The sequence below is a fragment of the Lampetra planeri genome, unplaced genomic scaffold (genome assembly GCF_965212315.1).
Source record: "Lampetra planeri unplaced genomic scaffold, kcLamPlan1.2.h2 scaffold_846, whole genome shotgun sequence".
NCBI classification, from domain to species: domain Eukaryota; kingdom Metazoa; phylum Chordata; class Hyperoartia; order Petromyzontiformes; family Petromyzontidae; genus Lampetra; species Lampetra planeri.
Window position 1 is genome coordinate 7574 of NW_027615668.1, and position 21282 is coordinate 28855.

The 21282-nt window shown below is 44.2% G+C and overlaps 2 protein-coding genes across 2 annotated transcripts; one reads left to right on the forward strand and one right to left on the reverse strand.

The window, feature by feature from the left end:
* Positions 1–395: 395 nt before the first annotated feature.
* Positions 396–11596, forward strand: LOC144742076 (arf-GAP with GTPase, ANK repeat and PH domain-containing protein 3-like; the record flags this gene model as incomplete). Its single annotated transcript, XM_078624581.1, has 5 exons — positions 396–550; positions 913–1003; positions 1422–1644; positions 10656–10911; positions 11360–11596. Coding segments are annotated over 5 exons (962 nt in total), but the record flags the coding sequence as incomplete, so codon positions are not given.
* A 7754-nt stretch (positions 11597–19350) lies between these two features.
* LOC144742077 (homeobox protein GBX-1-like) lies at positions 19351–21208 on the reverse strand. The gene is given in 11 exon segments (XM_078624582.1): positions 19351–19389; positions 19391–19459; positions 19461–19607; positions 19609–19694; positions 19697–19867; positions 20309–20393; positions 20395–20523; positions 20525–20731; positions 20733–20756; positions 20853–20914; positions 21202–21208. Coding segments are annotated over 11 exon segments (1026 nt in total).
* Between the last annotated feature and the right edge of the window lie 74 nt (positions 21209–21282).

The window sequence follows — 21282 nt, forward strand, 5'->3', positions numbered from 1 at the left end:
AATGAACAACACAACACAACAGACGGAAATTAAAAAATGTGTCTGTGTCATTTTGAGACGTCTGCAAACAAAACAGCTGAGCACAGAAGGTGCCAGAAAAATCACTTCAATGTGCTGAGTTGAACAGTGTTCCCATTCCGTTGTGAGATCGGTGCACAGGCAGGCGGGCCTCAGCCACCGAGCTGTGACGCCGACTTGCAGAGTCAGACTGCACCACCGGCGCGTGCTGCTCCAACTGACTGCAGCAGTGACAGGTGCTGATGTCCCAGCATCCAGATGTGACGCTCAAAGGAGCCGAGCTCTTTCCAGAACATCTGCACCCAGACAGACGTCTCTTTGAGGAAAGCCATTTTTAAAATGACACGACTAATGTGTGGTCGCTCCTGTTCTTCCAGAGCAAGAGGACTCCTTTGAGTTCATCATTGTGTCGCTGACGGGTCAGACGTGGAACTTTGAAGCGTCCACATATGAGGAAAGGGAACTCTGGGTTCAAGCGATAGAGAGCCAAATCTTCGCCAGCCTGCAGTCGTGTGAGAGCATCAAGAACAAGGTACAGTAGAACCGGACAGGGTCTGCATTTGTCATCCAACTGTCTCCTGCCTTATATCTCTTCCTCCTTCCAACCTCCATCACGCCCTCCCCCTCCTCCCTCTCTTCAAGCTGTCACATGTGGGAGGTTGTCAGACAGGTGCACGGCAGTGTGGGGGATCTCTTATTACAACCGACAGACATCAGAGATAGAACACAGCTTGTGTCAGCATACTGGGGAGACTCAGCCTCATTTTCATATTCATATTTTCCAAAGAAGAAAAATTCTCTGCTGGCTGTGTGAGAGCTAAGTCCAGTTCTAAGTGTTTTCCTTCTCTTATTCTTACATTTATTCATTCCTATTCACTCCCTCTTCTCTTACAGTCGCGGTTAGGCAGCCAAAGTGATGCGATGGCCATTCAGTCCATACGAAACGTGCGGGGGAACAGCTTCTGTGTGGACTGTGATGCAGCCAGTGAGTATAATTCTGTGCACACACTTTTGGTAAAGAAAGAAGTCAAGGTGGATGAAAAATTCCTTAAAATAAATATGTGTTTGTACAGTTTGTATTATTGCATTCTGAATAACATGACCTCAAGAATGAGATAGTCTCCTGAGTAGAGATTCAAGAACTTTATTGTGCCGACATGAAGACGACTCAGTCAAAATCAATGGTTACCTGATTCAAAGAATCATTTGATCTCCTGAAATATCCAGTGTTGGTATAAAAAATCCTGTACTGATCCAATATGTGCTGTCAAAGTAAGAGATTTAAGATGAGATTGGCTTTTTCCACTACAGACAGAAACCCTATCGGGTCTGATGGATAAAATCTCTCTTCTTAATTCTTCTTTCTCCAAAGTCATGATGTTTTCTCTTCTTCTCTCGCACAGACCCAGATTGGGCGAGTTTGAATCTGGGTGCCCTCATGTGCATCGAGTGCTCAGGCATCCACAGGAACCTCGGCACCCACCTGTCTCGCGTGCGCTCCTTAGACTTGGACGACTGGCCGGTGGAGCTCAGTATGGTGATGACAGCCATCGGTAACTCAATGGCCAACAGCGTGTGGGAGGGGGCCCTGGAGGGATACAGCAAGCCAGGCAACGACAGCACCAGGTGAGCTTCCCCCTCAAAAGTAACTCAAAGAAGCAATAGGAGATGATTACTGGAGGATCCAGCTCTTTTGTCTCTGTATTAGCTCATAAACCCAGTTTATGCTTCTGCATCAAATCAGCGGCATACCTGTGGGGTAGGGTTCATGTTGAAGAGTTGCCGAACGGCCAAGGGTATTGTACAGCCTAGGGTATGGCTTAGGGTACAGTCTAGGTTATGATCTAGGGTACAGTCTAAGGTACGGTCTAGGTTATGATCTAGGGTACGGTCTAAGGTACGGTCTAGGTTATGATCTAGGGTACGGTCTAAGGTACGGTCTAGGTTATGATCTAGGGTACGGTCTAAGGTACGGTCTAGGTTATGATCTAGGGTACGGTCTAAGGTACGGTCTAGGTTATGATCTAGGGTACGGTCTAGGTTATGATCTAGGGCACGGTCTAAGGTACGGTCTAGGTTATGATCTAGGGTACGGTCTAAGGTACGGTCTAGGTTATGATCTAGGGTACGGTCTAAGGTACGGTCTAGGTTATGATCTAGGGTACGGTCTAAGGTACGGTCTAGGTTATGATCTAGGTTATAGTCTTTACGGCGTAAATGGAATGAAATGTAACTAGGCCTCGCAGTAACACAGTCCCTCTGCAAACGGCAACAACTCTGATCCGACCCAGCTCTCGGAAAGGAACTTTCATGTGCGAAGATCGAACTGAACTGACCACAAGGATATTTTTGACCGTAAAAGTGGTGAAAAATGATGCTTACCTTGTCCGAGTTGCTGCGGTAACAAGAGCCAAATGCTTTCAGATGCTGCCACTTGAAGTAAACACTGATGCTAGCATCCTAGCATCTTTCTGTCCAATATTCCCTCTCCGTCGTCTTGTCAGTCCAATGGCTTGACTTGAACCATAATTCATAATTGTCTGTGACATCCTTCACTTTAAATCCACCAAGCTTCTTACGTGACATTCAGGTTCCAGTCTTTAGACAGACTACTTTTTTTTTAGTATCTGTTAATTTTGCATCGTAGCCCCTTATCTGTTCTTTTCCCCTCTGAGGAAGCCAGATCTTGTGGGGGATTGTTTATCTCCTGGTGACAGGTGAGACCTTGCGTCCTGGTCTGACTAATGACCTGCTGGGTGGCTGTGCAGGTAATTAAGCACACCATTATGGCTAAACTCCACTCGAGAGCCAGGCCCTCAGGCCCCAACCCCACTTGTCACGTATCCATCACACAGGTTGGGGTCATCGCTCCTGTATGTCAAAGTGGAGACTGTCTGGAGGGTCTGAACTGTTTTATAACAAACTACTTTGTACCTTAGTCACACTGCTTTTTGTTGTATAGTTGATTAAGCTGTTTCTATTTTCACTGTGGACAAAGAAAGTGTCTGTGGTTGTGAATGTACGATCATAACTACGCAAATCCAAAAGTTGGACTTTTCAACTGTTCAGAAAACGTATGTGACTTACAGTTGTTTATAAAATCATATAAACTAATCAATAGATACAACATACAATTGAAAGTGAACCAGTTGTTTGCACTGAAATGATGCTGTGAATCATCGGAACAGATTTTGTTGAAGACAGTACAGATCTTCTGGGCTGAAATACCATTTCTTGTTATCATGTTTATATTTCCCTACCACTATTTATTTCAAATGTCCAACGACATCCGAACATTTAGAAAAAAACAGAACATTTTCATCTGTGCAGCTCCTCCTCATAGATTTCATACACAAAAACCAGCTCACAGGATATAAAAGAAGCCGACATGACACGAGCAACATCCTTCACTAGCAAACAATGAAATGGTGGATGAATGTGTGTGAAATGTTACGATTTATGTATTTATGTCCCCTTTGTTTTTCGATCTGATGACATTCTGTCCAAAGCTACACAAAATAAATTTAAAGTCCAATATTTTCTGTACACACACCTGCATTAGGATGAACGTCACTGAATCACTGGAATCTGGATGTGTAGTACACACCATTTCTTCTCGTACCGTCTTCCATTGCTTTGATGATGATCTCATCTTGTTTCGTTTGCGTTCTCCATTCCCGTCTAGTCTCCTCTTGAATTCCTCCGTCGCTCTCTGGCCAGTTCAGGACTGAATGATGGCCTACAGTTATTTATTGACTGGTATCTGTGCTAAAGTGCTTCACTGTAGGCTTGATGAAAGATTATTGATGTTGATTCCTCTCCCTGCTGATGTCAGTCCGGTGTCGCCTCGGGCACAAAGGTTCTTCATTGTCTAAAAAATCCGATCTTATCCCGCAGCGGCATCTCCATTATTTTTCTCTGTCAAACAATAAATCTTATCTGCGGCATAACTAATCATACAAAAACAGCAGCTGAAAGTCGTATGTGGTGCTGAGACGCTGGTGATTCTTTGAATAATGAATAAACGTTGGAATGAAATGATTTTTGCTTTATCGTCATGATGAATTATAACCTATTTAACGGGACGTACTTCTCTTATTTTTCCACACCATAAATCCTCACTGCGCTGTCCTTCCGTCAGCTTGAGCTGCGCACATATGAGAGGACTTTAATTGTGTCACGTCGGTGACATGTAGCAGCTTTGTGATGGCACCTTGGCAGGCGGTACTCGCATCCCGACTCCCACTAAACATTAGTGACACCTAATCTAAACGATTCAGTAACTACTTGAATATCAACTCTGTGTCTGATTGAATGTCTCCTGCAAGACTAGTTTTACCTCTTGCATTTTGGAGATTTAACTAAAATGCATTCATCCACAAGATTGGTTTAGCTTATGATATACTAGATCGAACGAACACAATATCTAGATTTGTCGTACTCAGATCCGTGCAGCAGGACCAGGATTACTGGTGTACATCAGACTGATTACAGCCAACGTAATGGGATGCATGTTTGTTTCCATGCATATATACTTGGGTGTCAGACTGCGTTTGCAGCCTGCAGAAGAATTTAAAGGCCAGACTGAAGATAAATCCGCCACAATGAATAAGTGGGGACGGTGTACTGTGGCAGTCAGCATATTGGAGGGGAGTTGATCTTTAATTAGCACCTTTGAGTCGTCGTGTCTTGCACATCACCTCTAATTGCTTGGCATGTTCGTGACAGAAAACAGCGCGCACTCTTTTGAGTGATGCGGAGAGGGGGAGGTGCAGCGAGCAACTTTATCATCTGCTGCCACAAACACACAAAACCACACATACAGACACCAGTTCTCATTTAGGGTGCTGTGTGTGTGTGTGTATGGTGTGTGTATGGTGTGTGTGTGTGTGATGTCCTGGAGCATGGACGGATGTGGACGGCTATCCCTCACCGACGCACACCTCTCTCACTGTCACCCTCTGCAGGCTCCGCTCTGCCCTCGGCCACAGGCAGGTAATAGGTCTGATGAGAGCCCTCCACTTTGTTTCAGAAATAATTTGCCACTCCTGCCGCCTGCAGGGGCTGTGTGGTAATAAAAATGAATCACACCACTAACGTCTTCAAACTGCTGCCTGTTTTAACCCCTTCAGTCCCAGTGTCTCTGTTTACAACGCTGCCGCTGATGGCGATTAGACCCGTGACGGCATTTGTCCGCCGCGGCCTCTGTCCTTCACATATGTTCCGGAAACAGTGAGCAAAGCTGCAGGGCTACTCACAGGTTAGAGGAAGTAACCTCAGAAGGGCTTTTAGAATCGCCAGCTTTGCCAGGAGCCCTCACGGAGGAAGAGTAATTAATTAAGACAAATGAATGCCTGGGTCTTCCCATGTCCTCTCTCGCTCTGTCTAAATGAAACCCACAGGTCAGTAATTAGCCCGGTGTGGGAGAAGTGCGACCATCGCCGCTAATTGCCCACATGCCGCAGGGTGACTGAGCCAGGTGAAGGAGGACTCACATAATATTTGCATTACAAATCAAGAACAGCTCTTGTCCAAGCTTAAGAAATAGTCCCGCCATGTGAATTTTAAATGGCAAAAAGAGGGGCACGTATTATCGTCCCCTCAGCTTTGTATGTGTGCCGGGGGTTCAGCAGGGGTTAACAGCATGAGCATTTAAGGGTGTTAGTCTTGCTGGCACAAAAACACAGCCACTCCATCATGAGGAGCCTGACAACCTCATTAATGTCACAATATATTCAACTCATCCTTCTGCCTGCCTTCGGCACCCAGATGCTCTCCTCATGCCCCCCCGCCCTGTACGGCTCAACGCGACGACCTGCTCAGTTCTGGTCAGAATTGTTCCAGTGTGAGTCAAAGTGGCGTCTACCCAACTAATAAGACTGTTTGTCTTCATGTGTTTGCACCTGTTATTGGTATAAAGGAGCGCTCCATGTCGACACTGTACCCGCTGGACCGTAGGGGGGCGTATTTAGCACTTTGGCTGCAGCGTTTACTGTGCTGCTCCTTCATTTCTTGCCCTTAGCAACCTTTGATGCTTTGGGGGCCCAGCATTCATTCCCTGTTGTCTGCTGCTTCTTCTTCTTCTTCTTCTTTTTTTATCTCTGTCCCTTCCCTCATGGCCCCCTCTCTGTCTTCTTTTTTTGCTACTGCCCTCACTCCCTCTCTGTCCTCCTCACTCTTTTCCCTCTGTGTGTGTGGAAATGAAGCTGCCGGCTGTATGGGAATTGGTCCTATACAAGTTGCCCACTCCCACTGTGAGGTCTGTTCAGCCTGGTCAAGCTCTAAGGCACCAGCCCCCCCTCCAGCACCACCACCATCACCACCATTTCTCCCCTTCACTGGCTCTATTTGATGTGTACGCAGTGAATGTGGAGGAGAGGGAAGAGGAGGAGGAGGAGCCTGAGAGCCTTTGATTGTTTAGGAGGACTCAGTATGTGTTTGAAAGATGGGCAAGTAGTGGGACGGACATCCTCCTCTTCCTATGCACCTTTTTTTCCCTGTGGCTACTTCACCACCGACTCCACCTCCTCCGTCTCAGTTTCCCTTCCTATAAATTCCCGTTCACTTTTGTCTTTCAGGCTTGACTAATTATCCTTGTTTGTCCCTCTTTATTTGAATTCAGTCATGTGTTCTTGACTCTGTGGGCCGGGTTTAGGAGAATCATTCCGCCATTTGCCACTTAATTAAGTCAGGGTCAGGATCCATTGCTCAACAGAGGTTTGAAGGGAGCGGGCGCTAATAGAATTATAAAAGAGGCCTTTTTCTCAGACGGTCTACTGTTAAAGCTGCCTTTATCTAGGTGGGCTCTGAGTGGACAAATGAAAGGGGACACCAGCTCTGGACAGGAATCCCTGTCCCACTTAAGTCCCAGTAACGTTTCATGTTTTCCATGTTGTCTTTCAAATTAAGTTTCCCCAAAGAAAGTCAAACACCGATCATCTGCCGTGCGACGGGCAGAGGAATGTTACGGCAAAGAAAACACTGTGTGTTTTGAGCTGAAAAAAGACTGAAGGCATTTTTATTGGGATGTCTGCGCTCCCCCTCTGTCCCCGGAGCAACAGAGAAATTTAGAACAAGTATGTGCTCAAGGGAGGAGACATTGCTGTCTGTTGGGGCCTGAGCTAAAGTCTCCAGAGGAAAAAAAATGTTGTCATTGTTCTCTTCTAACCACAGGTATGTAACATCTCAGCGTTTCTGGGCCAAAAAATATGTCTCATGTCTGCAATTCAGCCAAGAGCAGAGGTGGTGATGTGACGACCTTACAATGAGAAGACGTGACCAGTTGCTTTGTGGACTCCCGTCCAGGCATTTTAACCGTTTCCATCGCAACCTTTCGCAAACACAGGTGACTGTAACTGACGTAAGCAGACCCACCACACGGTGGACTTCAGTTCACGACCACAGCTCAAGAATTGTCACCAGAAAACAAGTTTTAGAAAGGAACATATGGAGAGAGTAAAAAGTATCTTTACTTACTCTTGCTTTCTCTCCACATGTCTACATAGAGTCTATGCTGGCAGCTGCTTTGTAGAACCTAAGGACATGACCACTATAGTGGTCTGTGTCTATTGAGGAGGCAGGTGGAGGAAAGCACAGCTTCAACACACCAGACTGAAGTGACCGGTGGCTGTTTGAGTCCTTCACACCTGTTTGATGGATGAAAACGTCAGTTCTTTACGAGATATGTCATCTGCACATGTCCTGAAATGTTCATACGATAAGTATTTTTTCATTAATATTCCGACCACTGGGCCTTGTTGCCTGGTCGTGTGTATCAGAGACACCAGCAGCAGTCCTGCATATCCCCCTCCCCTCAAATACTCCTCTCCACCTCTTCTTCTACTCTGCTCTGGTGCTTTGACATGCTAAATCTGCTGATTTTATTTTTCTTCCTCCTGTGGTGAGGAAGTGTCCTTTTCAAAGGTCTCAGAACCCCACCTCCCCACCCCCCCAACCCCTTACTGACTGAACCCAACCGATGTTTGGATTGTTTTTCTATTTCAAACAAAAGACAGAGGCAGGATTACCATTTCACTTCCTTTCACACTATATCTTTCAAGCAGAAGCTCATGAATTTTTTTCTTGAAAACCACTGCCTGGCTGCTGTTCTTTGTTTCTTTCAATATTTCGTTTAAAGACTGCGGTCGAATTCAGAGTTTAACATCAGCAGCAGGCGAGTCCTTTTCCTGCAGGTCTGCACAGATTATTTTGTAGCTGTGACTAACAAAGTGTCCTCGGGGCTCCTTTCTGAGATGTTGACGTCCTCTTAATGGCTCTCTTCAGCCTTTTTGTTTCACATCTTGGTGCTAACTTTCTGCCTCATTTAGCTCATATCAATTCACTGGGCTCCCCGCACATTCAGCATCTCATTCATGGTCTCTTTCCGCTGCAAACGTCAAACAACAGCTCTCTGGCTAGTTTTAACTAAATTAAACCACCCAAATGTTTGGTTTTACCATTCACTGTATGTTATGGACATTTTAGACATACTTCCTTTACGGAAAACCAAACTTTCTCACTGTAGAAGGGGTGTGGTGGTAGTGGTGGTGGTGGTGGGGGGTGGTTGGCCTCTTCCTGTTCTAAGCGAGTCCACGAGTTCTAAGGCCAATTGATTTGCTAACAGGCTTGTCCGCACATAATGACTGAGCAGGGATTGATGGAGGTCTTACACCATAAAACTCTGCGCCGCTGCTATTGCCTGCCATTAGGGCTGTATTGTTGGTCACACAATACCGTCATCCTTAAGAAAAGATTTTCCTATGGTTTAGTGACGACTAGCACATTATTCTCCACGTCTTCTCGGAGTTCCTAACAAAAAATGTAACCATATGCTCGGGGCTGTTTTAAGATAGAGGATAAGCTGCTTTATGAGCTTCCAGTAGCACGTTTCTAGTTAATCATTATGTGCTTATGCACGAATAAAGGGCTTCCATGCCATTTCGAACTGAAAATTTTTGAGCCGTGCATTTAAAACAATCTCATATTTGAATCGTATTATTGAATCTGATTTCCTGTGCGTAGCTACTCTTCTTAGAAAAAAAATATGTCTTTCTCTCCGCACAGTAAAAGAAGTCAAGCTATAATTGAACAGAATCATTCAGAGGCCGTTGTTTCACCAAATAATTGATAAAGCAAGACTGGTATCTATTTTAGTATCTACGTAGAGAGGAAGGAAAGGTTTCTCCAGTTTTCACAGCATGATCATTGTTTTCAGGACATGTTTAGTAATTATTTGCAGTAAGTACATTCAAAGCACCGTGCAGTCCAGCTGTAATACTGCACCGACTCCACCAGACCAGCACAGTAAAAATGGGCACAATTCTTCATAGGTGCTGCAAAGTTTCATCAAAATAAGTATTAGTTCCCGGAGATTTGTCCATATTGTCTAGATACCACAGTGCTTATCTTGCTCACTGTTATATAAAATAAAAATAGTGCCAAAGACAATGTTGACATGTCAGAAAGTTAAAGAAAACTAATAATTCAATGATGTTTTTCTATTGTGGTCAAAAGCTGAACGTCCAGGCTTTGGCCTCAGCACTCTGCCATGAGCGGAAAGAGACAGCGGAGTAGCCCGCTGGTGTCTGTCTTATTAGCTCTAATGCATAAATGAATGAATAAATGATCACGCTGGAATAATAAAAGTGAATTAGATTGTCAGTTTGAACATGCTTTGAAGTCCTGGCCTGTGGATAGAGATTCCCACGGGAGTCTTGTCGCTCCAGCCAGCGTCGCCGTTTTAACTTCTCCATACAAGCCTTCTCCTTTCTGTCAGTCACCACACATCCAAACAACAGTCTCTTTCTGCTCCTCTTATCACACCGGCTGACAGGGTCACAGGGTTAGTGCCACGCTGGGCATGCTCACTCATTCGTATATTGATATTGATTTTTTTTCTTTCTTTCTTATTTGGACAGTTTATATGTGAGCAAAGAATGAAACGGGGGGTCAAGATGGAGAGCAATAGATAGAATTCTGCCCAGCGATAGACGACGGCGCCTTCCTTCAGTCCTCTATTCTCTGCTGCCGGCTGGCGTGGAGGACCCCCCACGTCCCACCGTCCCTCTCTGGCCACCATTCAGCCCCATCGATCTGACTCTGAGCCCAGCCACCCCAAGGGAGACCGGGGGCTCTGAGACCCTCTGCCTCTTTTGTGGGATCGGGGATTCAACCAATTCAGACTGACAGCCGCCAGCGCTGATAAAAATATGTCCCCCTTCTTCCTGCATTGTCCGCCGCAGACATGCTGTTCAAGATGTGTAACCTTTAGAAAGCTGGCCAGGGTCTAACCGTCTCGCTGTCGACCGTAATCACTTGAAAATGGAATATTGCCTAAAGCGTCACACCCTTTGGCATTCTCTCATCTCTACAGACTTTCCCACTATGATAGTAGAGACGAGTGACTTACTTGTTCTCTAATCATTTAGAAATGTCACTTTACATGAGCCTATTACCGTAATTCCTCCCTTGTGTGTCTGCATTCTTCCTCTGACACGTTTTCATCCTTAGATCACTGCCTCTGAATTGTGTTAGGCACTGAACATTCTCTAACTTAGGTGCTAAGTTGCTGGTTTTATGTCCACCATGTTTCACCCTGCCTGACCTGCAGTCGCGTCTGTCATCTTCTTCTACCCCAGGGAGGAGAAGGAACGCTGGATCCGAGCCAAGTACGAGCAGAAACTGTTCCTGGTGGGACTGCCCCAGTCGGACGTGCCCCTGGGACAGCAGCTGCTTCGGGCAGTGGTGGAGGATGACCTGAGGTTGGTGGTGGTGCTGCTGGCCCACGGCACCAAGGAGGAGGTTAATGAGACCTACGGGGATGGAGACGGACGCACAGCCCTGCACCTCTCCTGCGCCATGGCCAATGTGGTCATCACACAGCTGCTGATCTGGGTGAGTGAGCTCCGCTGGCTTTGAGTCTTAACGGGATGAATTGTTGCCATTTCATGTCTGGGCAACAAAGCCCATCAAAGACTAAACAGTAAAGTCATAAAACTGACGCCTCAGGCTGACATCTCAAAGAGTTTATCTCTCCTAGTCTCTGCATGAGTTTACAATGAGCCAGTTTTATTTTTTATTCTTTATTCTGTGTGTACTGGTTTTGTTTTGCTGTCTACAAGCACGTGTCCAAAATGCGCCTATGTGCTCTTAGTAAATTTGTTTGACAGAACATCTGTTGCAAGAACAAGAACTTCTCTGACACGTTTCGTTGACCTAAAAATACTTGGTTCTAAATGAACGAGAACTACAATAAACATGGCAGATAATGTTCCAAACAGATTTGTATAACTACAACCGTGAACTCCCTAAACAGTAATAACTATTTTACTTCCTTCCACAGTACGGAGTCGACGTGAAGAGTCGGGATGCTCGTGGACAAACACCGCTATCTTATGCCCGGCGAGCGGGGAGCCAGGAGTGCGCTGATATCTTACTTCAACACGGTTGCCCCAATGATACAAGCAGCCTGACCTCCGTGCCCACACCCAACATGAGCCGCCGCAACCCCAACATCAACAACAACGCCCAGTGCGAGCTCAACCGCAGCAATCAGCATCATGTAGGAGGTGGAAATTAGCAGCACACACAAAAAAAAAGCACCCGTCTCATCCTATTGCGCCCTCCTCTGCTTCAGTAGTGTGTAACTCAGATGTACCGATGTCGAGACGTCAGGAGCAATGGACTGATTGTTGATATTCCACTACGCTAAAAGGAGTGGCTGTGTGTATGTACATAATGTGTTGTTCTATGTTTTTCTATCATGATCAGCTTTAAAGATGTTTTTTTTAAGTGTCAACCAAACAAATGACTTACTTTTGCATTCATACCTACCCTACAACAAGCATTTCCTTAATGCCTGAACATTTCCTTTTCAGTCTTCCCCTTCTGCAGCGTGAACTGATTTTATAATGAGCGTGAATGTGAAAGTTCCTTTAAATTCTTCCTTTTCGAGCCGCGCTGTCAGAATATGAAACTGTGAGAAATAGTTTGGCATGTGGCAGAAAACACTTGTGGGAAAGAAACTAAATGTCTCATGTGGCTGTCGAGTAATATGAATGTCTTCAGCACAGCTATCAAACTCCTGACCAACAATTCATATAGAAAAGGCAAAGCAATTATGGTTAAAGAGTCCAAGTGATCGAGATACTTAATTCACAGGAAAATGAGTTTAGCTCATTCTGAAGGAGGTGATTGCAACATTCCTACTGGGCAAAAGCAAGTCATTTCCCTCACCGTCCTCATTTTGATCCTTCAGTGAAAGCGTCCGTGGAATTAAGGGGCATGTTTTATAGCCATTGAGCATCATGGCTGTGTGCCCCTTCAATCAGAATTCATTCAAATTAAAAGGTTGAATCCAAAGAGTGGAATTGTACTGTTATGGTGTCTGTTGAACCGCTTTCCCTTGGATTGGCTAGATTGTGTTGAGAATGATTTGACAAGGATTTGCACAATTTCCAACCACAAGTGTACTGGAATATGTGTTCATCTTCTGGGGCCAAAGGCTGTCGAATTGGTACTTTCAAAGGCATCTCCTCTGTCATTGCTATGAAGTATGCCATATATGGTACTGTGTGTGTGTGTGTGTGTGTACACGTACATATTGTACAATACTTTTATGCTTACATCTTCGTCTGTGACCATGAGCAGCAGAGGGCAACCGGGCATTCCTGTTCATAAAGAGTTGGGAGGACACAGAGACAAAAGTCTACAATGAAGACTTGGAGATATAACTGTGTTTTAATGTACAGACCATTGTTTTGTTTTTCTTTTTTTTATAGTAGTGATCTTTCCCTGACATCCCTCAAAAAAAAAAAAAACGACCTATGTGCCCCTTCTCCATCCAGTGAACCAGTCAGCCTAAAGACGAGGGAATTAAAGGAAAGCAATGAGTGACTGAGATGAGACTACTACTTTAACATTTTTTGTATCAATACAACTGTACAGTAATCAAGTGTATCAGCTGATCAGGTTCATTCCTGAAGAAAGTTAACCTTGGATATAATTGATGGTGGCACAACATCCACAGTGCATTTCCCCTACTTTCCCCTACATTATGCTACTGTTTCAAGATTTAAAGTTGTATGGACAGTGGGAGGACATATGATTACAGAACAGTTATTAATTTGGTACTTTCTCTACATGGCTTTATTCCTTTACAGTGTTCTTTTTTTTCATAGCCCACAGAAAACGGAGAATATTTCTGAGTCGGCTGTGAAGGCGCAGAGCTGGAGTGAGTAAGGCGTTAGCTTAGCTTAGCATAGGGGTGTAGTGATAGGTGATTGTTAGCCTAGCTCACTCGAGTTCACCACTGTGCAAATTAACACACGTCCCCGACCAAACTCCTGGTTTTGGGAAGATCTGTCCTGTCCATTTACTACTTCTCCTGCAGTTGGGCAAGTACGTACTAATTCAAATGAATATTTTCTGGAACCTAACGTGTGTGTAGTTCTCTTTGTGGTTCCCTACACACCTCTCCTCCGGTTCTTTTCTGTGTACAACCAACTGTGACACCATGAGTGGCTTCCAGGAAAGACTGTGACACTTCTAAAACACTGTCTTCTAACTAGCAGAAAGAAATAAATGTATTTCCCTCGCAAAAAAAAAACAACAAAAACACTTGAACTTTACAGTAGTACTGGCCTTATTGCTAATACATGACTTGATACACTTACACTGAATACTGGTCAGTGTCCAAGGGATTACTGAGACAACCCACTTTGAGATCACCCAAACATTATTTTACATACTGTACTATTTTATATACTTTGCATATTTGAAATTACGTTTAACACCTTCCTGTTTTCCTCCAACTTCTACATAAAGCATTGTATGTCAGTTGAATGCTTTTATCCAAAGTCAAATTCCTCCATGAGAATCCGTTTGAACAGCCCACTTGACCAACAACCCGTTTTTGATATGTTGCTTGTTGTTTTTGTGTAGGGATTTTTTTAAGATACTTCTGTTTGGTTGCAACACAAAACGACCATCTTTGGTACTTGTGTATAATGATGTACATTTGACATATTTATAATGCAGTATGTAAATATTTTTTGTTGTTGTTTTCATTATTGTTCAAAGTTAATTTTTCCTATCGGTATTCCTTTTATGTCCAGAACGTGAAACAAAGCAAAAGCTAAAGAGTAACTTGTTGTACGCTTGGACGCTTGGCTGACTATTGACCTATTAATAAACATTCAAATAAAACGATGTAGCCTTCCCTGAATTTAGGGGAATTCAACACATGTGTCTGATGTTTGTGTTGTGTTGTTTATTCACCAGCCATCCTGTCTTACACTTAACCCTAACCGAACCAGGGTTGGGGGAAAAGAAAGGGAACGGGTAGAAAGGCAGATTAGGATTAGGCCATGTCCACACGGAGACGAGTTTACATGTATCCACAACAGCATATGGATGTTTTGCTGCAGTCGTAATATCGCTTTTCGTCAGTCCACACAACTGTCTCTTTTCTAGCTATATTGATATTCTCCGCCATCTTCTTTGTGTGTTTGTTTACATCGTGTACGCCGGTTTTATGTGTCATGTCTTATTCTCTGTTCTATGTTTTGCATTTCCGTGGCAGCGTTACGGCTTCGCTCACGAGCCTGGCATGTGTACTGCAATGTTTTCAGTGGTTTTGTGTGGTCGTGAGACCATTCCGTTTGCAGAAAACTTTTTTTGAAACGTTTCTGGTTTCCTCTTCGGGTGGACGTCGCCCTTAGTAAAACAAATATGACTTTTTCCCTAAACCTGCGTTTTGCAACAGGGCCCAGCTGAGCATTTGTTATTTATCAAAGGTCGCATATCACCACATTTTCCAATTTTTCCTGTTGGTAGATCAGATATTCTCTTGGGAATAGTCCTGTTACAGCCATCGGGAAAACTCAACGAGGCCTGTCTTGAAAGCGACCATATCAACTTCCTGCTTTGGACCCCCAACAGTTGCTGAAAGAGGATTAAGATAAAGAGCCAGGCTTAGTGTCAGGCAGCACAACACTGTGGGGAAAAGTGGAAGGTCCCTGTGTTGAGAGGAGTCAAGCCCTCACTAATCCACTTCTTATTTCCTGCTAATCTTGTCTCAGCATATCTTCATCCCCTTCCTCCCTCTGTCAGCGGGTATTGTTTGTGCTTTATCACCTGGTTTCTCTTTAGTTTTCCTCTTCCTCACACAGAGCACCGTCTTGCTTAACAGCCCTTGAAAATGGATTTTCAGCATTTGGATAGTTTACACATACATGTATAGCGTTCAGATTAATTCCACATCAAACCAACATCAGATTCACTTTCAGGATTTCTTGGCTTTGTTATCAAGTCTGATTTTGGATGATGCCATACGTAATGTGAATTGCAAACCAATCCATTTAGGAAATGATAGCATGCTAACATGCAGAACTACAAAGATCACACATGTAAACAAGCTAATATTGGTACTGTCAGCTTTTACAGTACTTAAACACAATGTTGAATCTCCAGCTTCTTCATGGTAAATTGAATATTGTATCTGTTTTCATGTATTGTTATAATATCATCAAAACCAATTACCCTTTGCTGACAGTAAAGTGAGACATGTTAAACTAAGATCAGAACCAAATTAAACAGTACATAGCAATGTTGTGTCTAAGTCCAGCTTTCTTATATTGAAAATAAAACACCTGTTGTGTGTAGCAGCTTGTATGTCAAAGTATTTTTGTGGTTATTTTTTACCTTGCTTGGCATGCAAGTGTTTATACTAATACAAAATCTGATATTTTGTAGACAGTACAAATCACTCCTAAACTCCTAATGTTCCACTGGGATCCATAAATGATCTTTCACCACCTTTTCTACAATAATAGCTGTTTAAATTCCAGTGGAAAAGAATGGCATTTAAAACATACACAAATGCTCATGAGAACTACAGGTTCAGTCTGTTTGTCACTGAACTGATGGTTGGAGCAAAGTCTTTGAAACACCAGAAATACAATACACTGAGTGCACTAACTAAAATTAAAGCTTAACAACTCCAAATCTCCAGAGAACTATGAGCCAAAAATGATCATTTCACCATTACTCCTGCCTCAGCAGACCTGGGCCACTTGAGTTTGTTGTGACGGTTTCTTGCACCGCTGTGTGTTTTGATATTTCATCAGGGCCTGCTAAACAGTGAGGAGGGCTCTCTGCCGCCCACCTCTTCTCAGACAAATTGCTTCCAAGATTGCAGAGGTGGGTCTGAGGCTGATGGATGGGTACACAGAGACCTGACGAAACCATACTTGCAAACATTGAATCCATATTTCCATAACTCCTCGGCAACAGGCTACTTAAACATTCTGTTTAGCGAGCAGTCACTGATGTGCCTGGTCACAACATAAATGTTTTATCAATGTGTCTAACATGTTTTTTTCCTTCCTGTCTTGTGTCAGACAGGTTACAGGTGTTGCCTGTTTTTTCCTCGTTCTGTCGCCCTTGCAACCTTTTTAACCAGTAATTATATGCTTCCTGCATCTGATTATCTCTCCTGTCTTCAATCCCACCAGAGCTGAATATCCATTTATCAATTTCAGCTCCATCAAGTTTGACCAGTACATCCATGTGGTACCGTCGGTCCTCACGGCCCCCAACCCGTGTCTGTATCCTTCCATCTTTACAAATCTACACATTTCGTTGAATTTCCTCCTGTTTCATCCCAACGTGCCTCCTTTTCATCCTCGTCTCATCCTTTGTTTTACACCGACGTTCTTTCCCCTATCACCCTCCTCTGTCCTCCCCTTTCTCTCCTCTCTCTTCCTCGCCCCTTCCCCATTGGCTTTTGCCTGCATTTCTCTGTTAATTTGCCTGAGAATGCATTAGCTTGTAATGAAGGCTGAGGGCCGAGGGAATCCTCCAGGGTTCCATTAATCATCCCCCCTCAGACAGGCAACCTTGATTACAAGTGGCAAGAAATTCATTAGAGCCGGGCCTCTGACAACTCTTATCTCCGCTACTAGATCTGACTCATTAGGCAGCCAAATTAAAGCTATGATGGCCCCTGATGAAAACTCATCGCTTGTTTATCTTGTGCGATTTGATGCATCTGCCCATACATCACTGTAGCCATGACTCTCCGGACCCTCCCAAGAAGTCAGGCCTCCAGTCGGTATTGAGCAGCCCAGCCAGTAATGAGCTCCCTCGATTTCCTCTCTCTCCCCATGTGGGAATGTGGGAATGATTTGCTGGAGACAATTCATGATATTTCAATTTGTTACTCACGTGGCAGAATGGCAGCATGACACACACCCACACACACACAGTGTAAAGATATACTGGAATATAGATTATCAAAGAAAGTAACAAAATTTGACAAATCAAAACTTGTATTCGCTTAATACTGTTACAAAACTCAACTTGCAGGATGACTAATCTCAGAGAAAAATGAAGTTTGTGGTTTAGCTGGGTCCCTGGCTCCTTGTCGTCACCGCCACTCTGCAGGTCATTGGGACTGAAATAGCTCTTCTGGCACAGCATCGAGGAATGGACCATCTTGTCATCCTCGCTTGTGTCCAACTTCCACTGCTCCCCATCGGAGTGTTACAGTGTTTCGGTGTGAGGTGGACAGCAAAAGCAACCGTAGTCCTCATAGGATGGTCAGCCTGTTTACACTCAGAGGTCCAGCTGAAAAGAAATTGTCTACCAGCATGTGGCGTATGTGTGTGTGTGACATGGATATTAATACAGGAGAAGGTGGTCGATTTCGTAAAATAATAATAAATATGTGAGGAACCATGCTGTCATATTTCCACAGTTGTAGTAAACTTGGCTTTAGGTCTGAACCAAGGGAAAAAACTCCAGTTAAAAAGTATTCCAACATCAGCCTTTTCTGGAGCCCTTTCAGAGAAAGTGTGTGGACGCAGGTGTATTAACGTTTCCATAAAACATACATTCTTTTATTCTAGGAAATGATCAAGGGGTCAGACATTATTTTGGTTCTAATCCTCAATTTTCTTCCTGTAACTCTTTTATTTTTACCATTACTTTCTTTTATTTGTTGTTGTTGTTGTTGTTGTTGTTGAAGCAAATTGTTGCATATTGATCAGCTTCCAAAACCTGTGTTGCCAACAATTATTTTAAATAGTTTTCTAAAATTACAGTCATAGAAGACATCCTTCATGTAAAGATCTCATTTTTCTAAACTGTTTTATCCTTTTCAAAATGCAAAGTTAAATGAAAATTTGCATAATTTACTGCTGCACATATGCAGCAATAAGACAAATATACAGAGAATAAGAGTTCCATACTTTAATTAGCCACAATTAACAAAAAAACCTTTGTATTATTATTATTATTATATTAGATGTTCTCCGGTGTATTATTTCACACATATTTGCATCAAATCAGGACGATTTTTCTCTAAACTGACTGATGGAGAAGTTCATTATAGTCTCAGTCTCACCAGGATCCATCAGTCCACTGGAGATAAGAAAAGAAATAAATCACTGCTTCTTCTTACTCTTCTTCTTTTTTTTTTTACATTTTACGTTCATTTTGTTTACGTCAAAGAAATGTAAAAAGCAACACTTGACTAAAGCTGTAATGCATCAGTAAAAGACACTGAACAGGTGAAACTAGTACTAAATAGTAGGCAGTTCAATGACAGCATTCGTGATATCAGATTATAAAAATGATTCCATTTTAACTGAAATTACCGTTTTACCTGGCCTATGTTTTATATACACAGTATTATCTGATTATTACAATTTTACTCCTGTCATATTAAATCGCCATTTAACACAGTGAGGCCATACCGTTCCTTTAGTTTTGAGAAAAAAACAAAAACAAATGGCAAATAGTACATTTTAATTGTTACTGTACTATTAATAAAGATTCAATCTGGATTCCAACTTTCTTATATAAAGCGATTTATTAAGTCAATATACTTTACAATTGTCCCTTTTTGGTCATGATTTCCTTCACATCTTTTTTTTTTTCTTTCACAAATAGCTGTCAAATGTGATTCCTACAATCGCCAAAGATAAACTTCTCAAGTTACATGCAAATCTGGTGAAGAAATTGTACAAAACACAAAAAAACAAAACAAAACAAAAATCAGCTTCACTAAATGAATAAAAAAGACATGCACGCAACCAACAGAACATTTTGGCCTCACATATAAAATACCTTTAAAAAAATCTGTTACAGTCTTTTCTCATAGTGCCCATAGTGCCAGATTGTATTTACATATTCACCAACAAAAATAAATAAAAATGACAGCATGTTTCCAGTCCTCCTCGGGGGAGCTGCTGGGATCACCTCTCACAGAATCATTAAAACAACATGTAAGTGGTTTGTATTTTGAATTCAGACTCAGATTGTGGATGTTCATGGCCTGGTCCCTTGTTCTATTTGTTGATGCTGACTCCCTCACAGCGAACCTGTTGACGTGCACCGGGATGGGAACCACAATTTTGGGGTTTCTCACCGGTTCCCCCCGACCGGTTGTTGACGTTGCCGGCCTTGATCCGTTTCCATTTGGCCCTGCGGTTCTGAAACCAGATCTTCACCTGCACCTCGCTCAGTTTCAGTGCGTGTGCGATCTGCGAACGTTCGGTCAGAGAAAGGTACTTTTTACAGTGAAAACTCCTTTTCGAGCTCCAGCAGCTGCTCGCTGGTGAAAGCTGTTCGTCTCCTCCGGCTCTTCCCCGCCGAGCTGCCGGCCGGAAGCGCTCGTGTGAGCCGGCTTTCAGTTTGCTCTTCTGGGACAGAGGCCCGCAGTTGTTCCCGTCGGAGAAGCTTTCGTTCTCGCTGTCCCCGGAGCTGTCCTCCCGGTCGCTGCACACGGTGTCGGCGGACTTGAGGTCCAGCTTCTCGTCGTCCGAGCTGTACAGTTTGGTTTCGCCTGGAGAACAACACATTGTCACATTGAGTCGCCTGCGTGTGTCTGCGGGTCAGAAAGGCTCTGGAACAGGGGGTGGCAGCTAGAAAAAGAGGTGTCTTTCAAAACGTCATTTTGCTCATCTGTGAGCAATCTGTCTATTTTCTATGAGAATAGTAAATAGGCCCGTAGTGATGTGATGACTGCTGTGAATTAGTTGTATACAAATATAATCGGACGGATAATTCTGAGCTGTCATGTCGTCAGTGTTTTTGGTCGCGTAAAACAGTTTGATGTTGGAACATCTAACTACATTTTCTTTTCAAACACTTGGAAATTCTTCCCGGACACGTACGCATTCCTTCTTCTGTCGCTGTGACCTGATCGAGTTCAAATTGGGATTCAAACTTTCGCCGTCTTCATGTGAACAAACATGACGAACAAGCGACGAGACCACAAACTCACCTGATATCGTCTGGAAGGTTTCCGAGAAGTTGAGCAGCTCGGAGCTCTTCTCCCGGCTGAGCAGCTCCTCTGGGTGCGGACTCTCGCTGCCTCCTCGATCCGGGGTCCGCGGCGCTCAGGCGGGGCCCCGGCAGCTCCTGGGGCGGGTAGAAACTGTCCGGAGGATCCGAGAAACTCGGCATCGTCGTGGTGAGCGCGACCATGGACGGTACCCCCCTGTCCCAGACTGGCACAGAAGGTGTTGGTGAGTCGGCCGGCGAAGGACGCCAGTGGAGCCAGCGGGGGGATCCCGGACGACAGGGGCGAGTGGGACAGAGCTTGCGGGATAACCAAGGGTCTGTAGGGCATGAACATGGGATAGCCCGTGTACAGCAGGTGTCCGGGTCTGGGCTGGGGGGTCCCGATCAGCGAATCGATTGAAAACCGCCGTCCCCTGGCCGCCTGGTCGCTGCAATTTTATTTTATTTTTTTTTTTGCAGGCAAACGCTTCAACTCGGCGTAAAACCGAACCAACTAGGAAGCAGATGCCCCCCCCACCCCCCACCTTCTCCTCGACGAGCTTCAAAAGTTTCAGTGCAAAGTCGGAGCGGTTTGAAAGTAGATCCTCTGCAGCGTGGACATCCCCGTGGAGTGGATCTCTGCGTCCGAGCCGTTGTGTGCCCCCACCGACACGTCCCCCCCTCTTATTTGTCACACACACTGAGACATAAACACACGCTCTCTCTATCTATCCATCCATCCAGCACCACCCCCCCCGCCCCCCGCTCTGCAGCTCCTCCCTCCGCCGTGTGTGCGCGAGCGGAGCGCCAGCGCATTGGTTATCAGCCGCAATAGAAGAAGGAATGAAAAGCGGGGTGTTTCCCTGGGGGGCTCATCCATCTTCCTCAAATTACGCTTCATTTCCTTATTCAAGCCGCTGACTTTTTTGGCCGTCTTGAGAGGCGGTAGTTTCCCAGTGGGGAACCAAATAGACG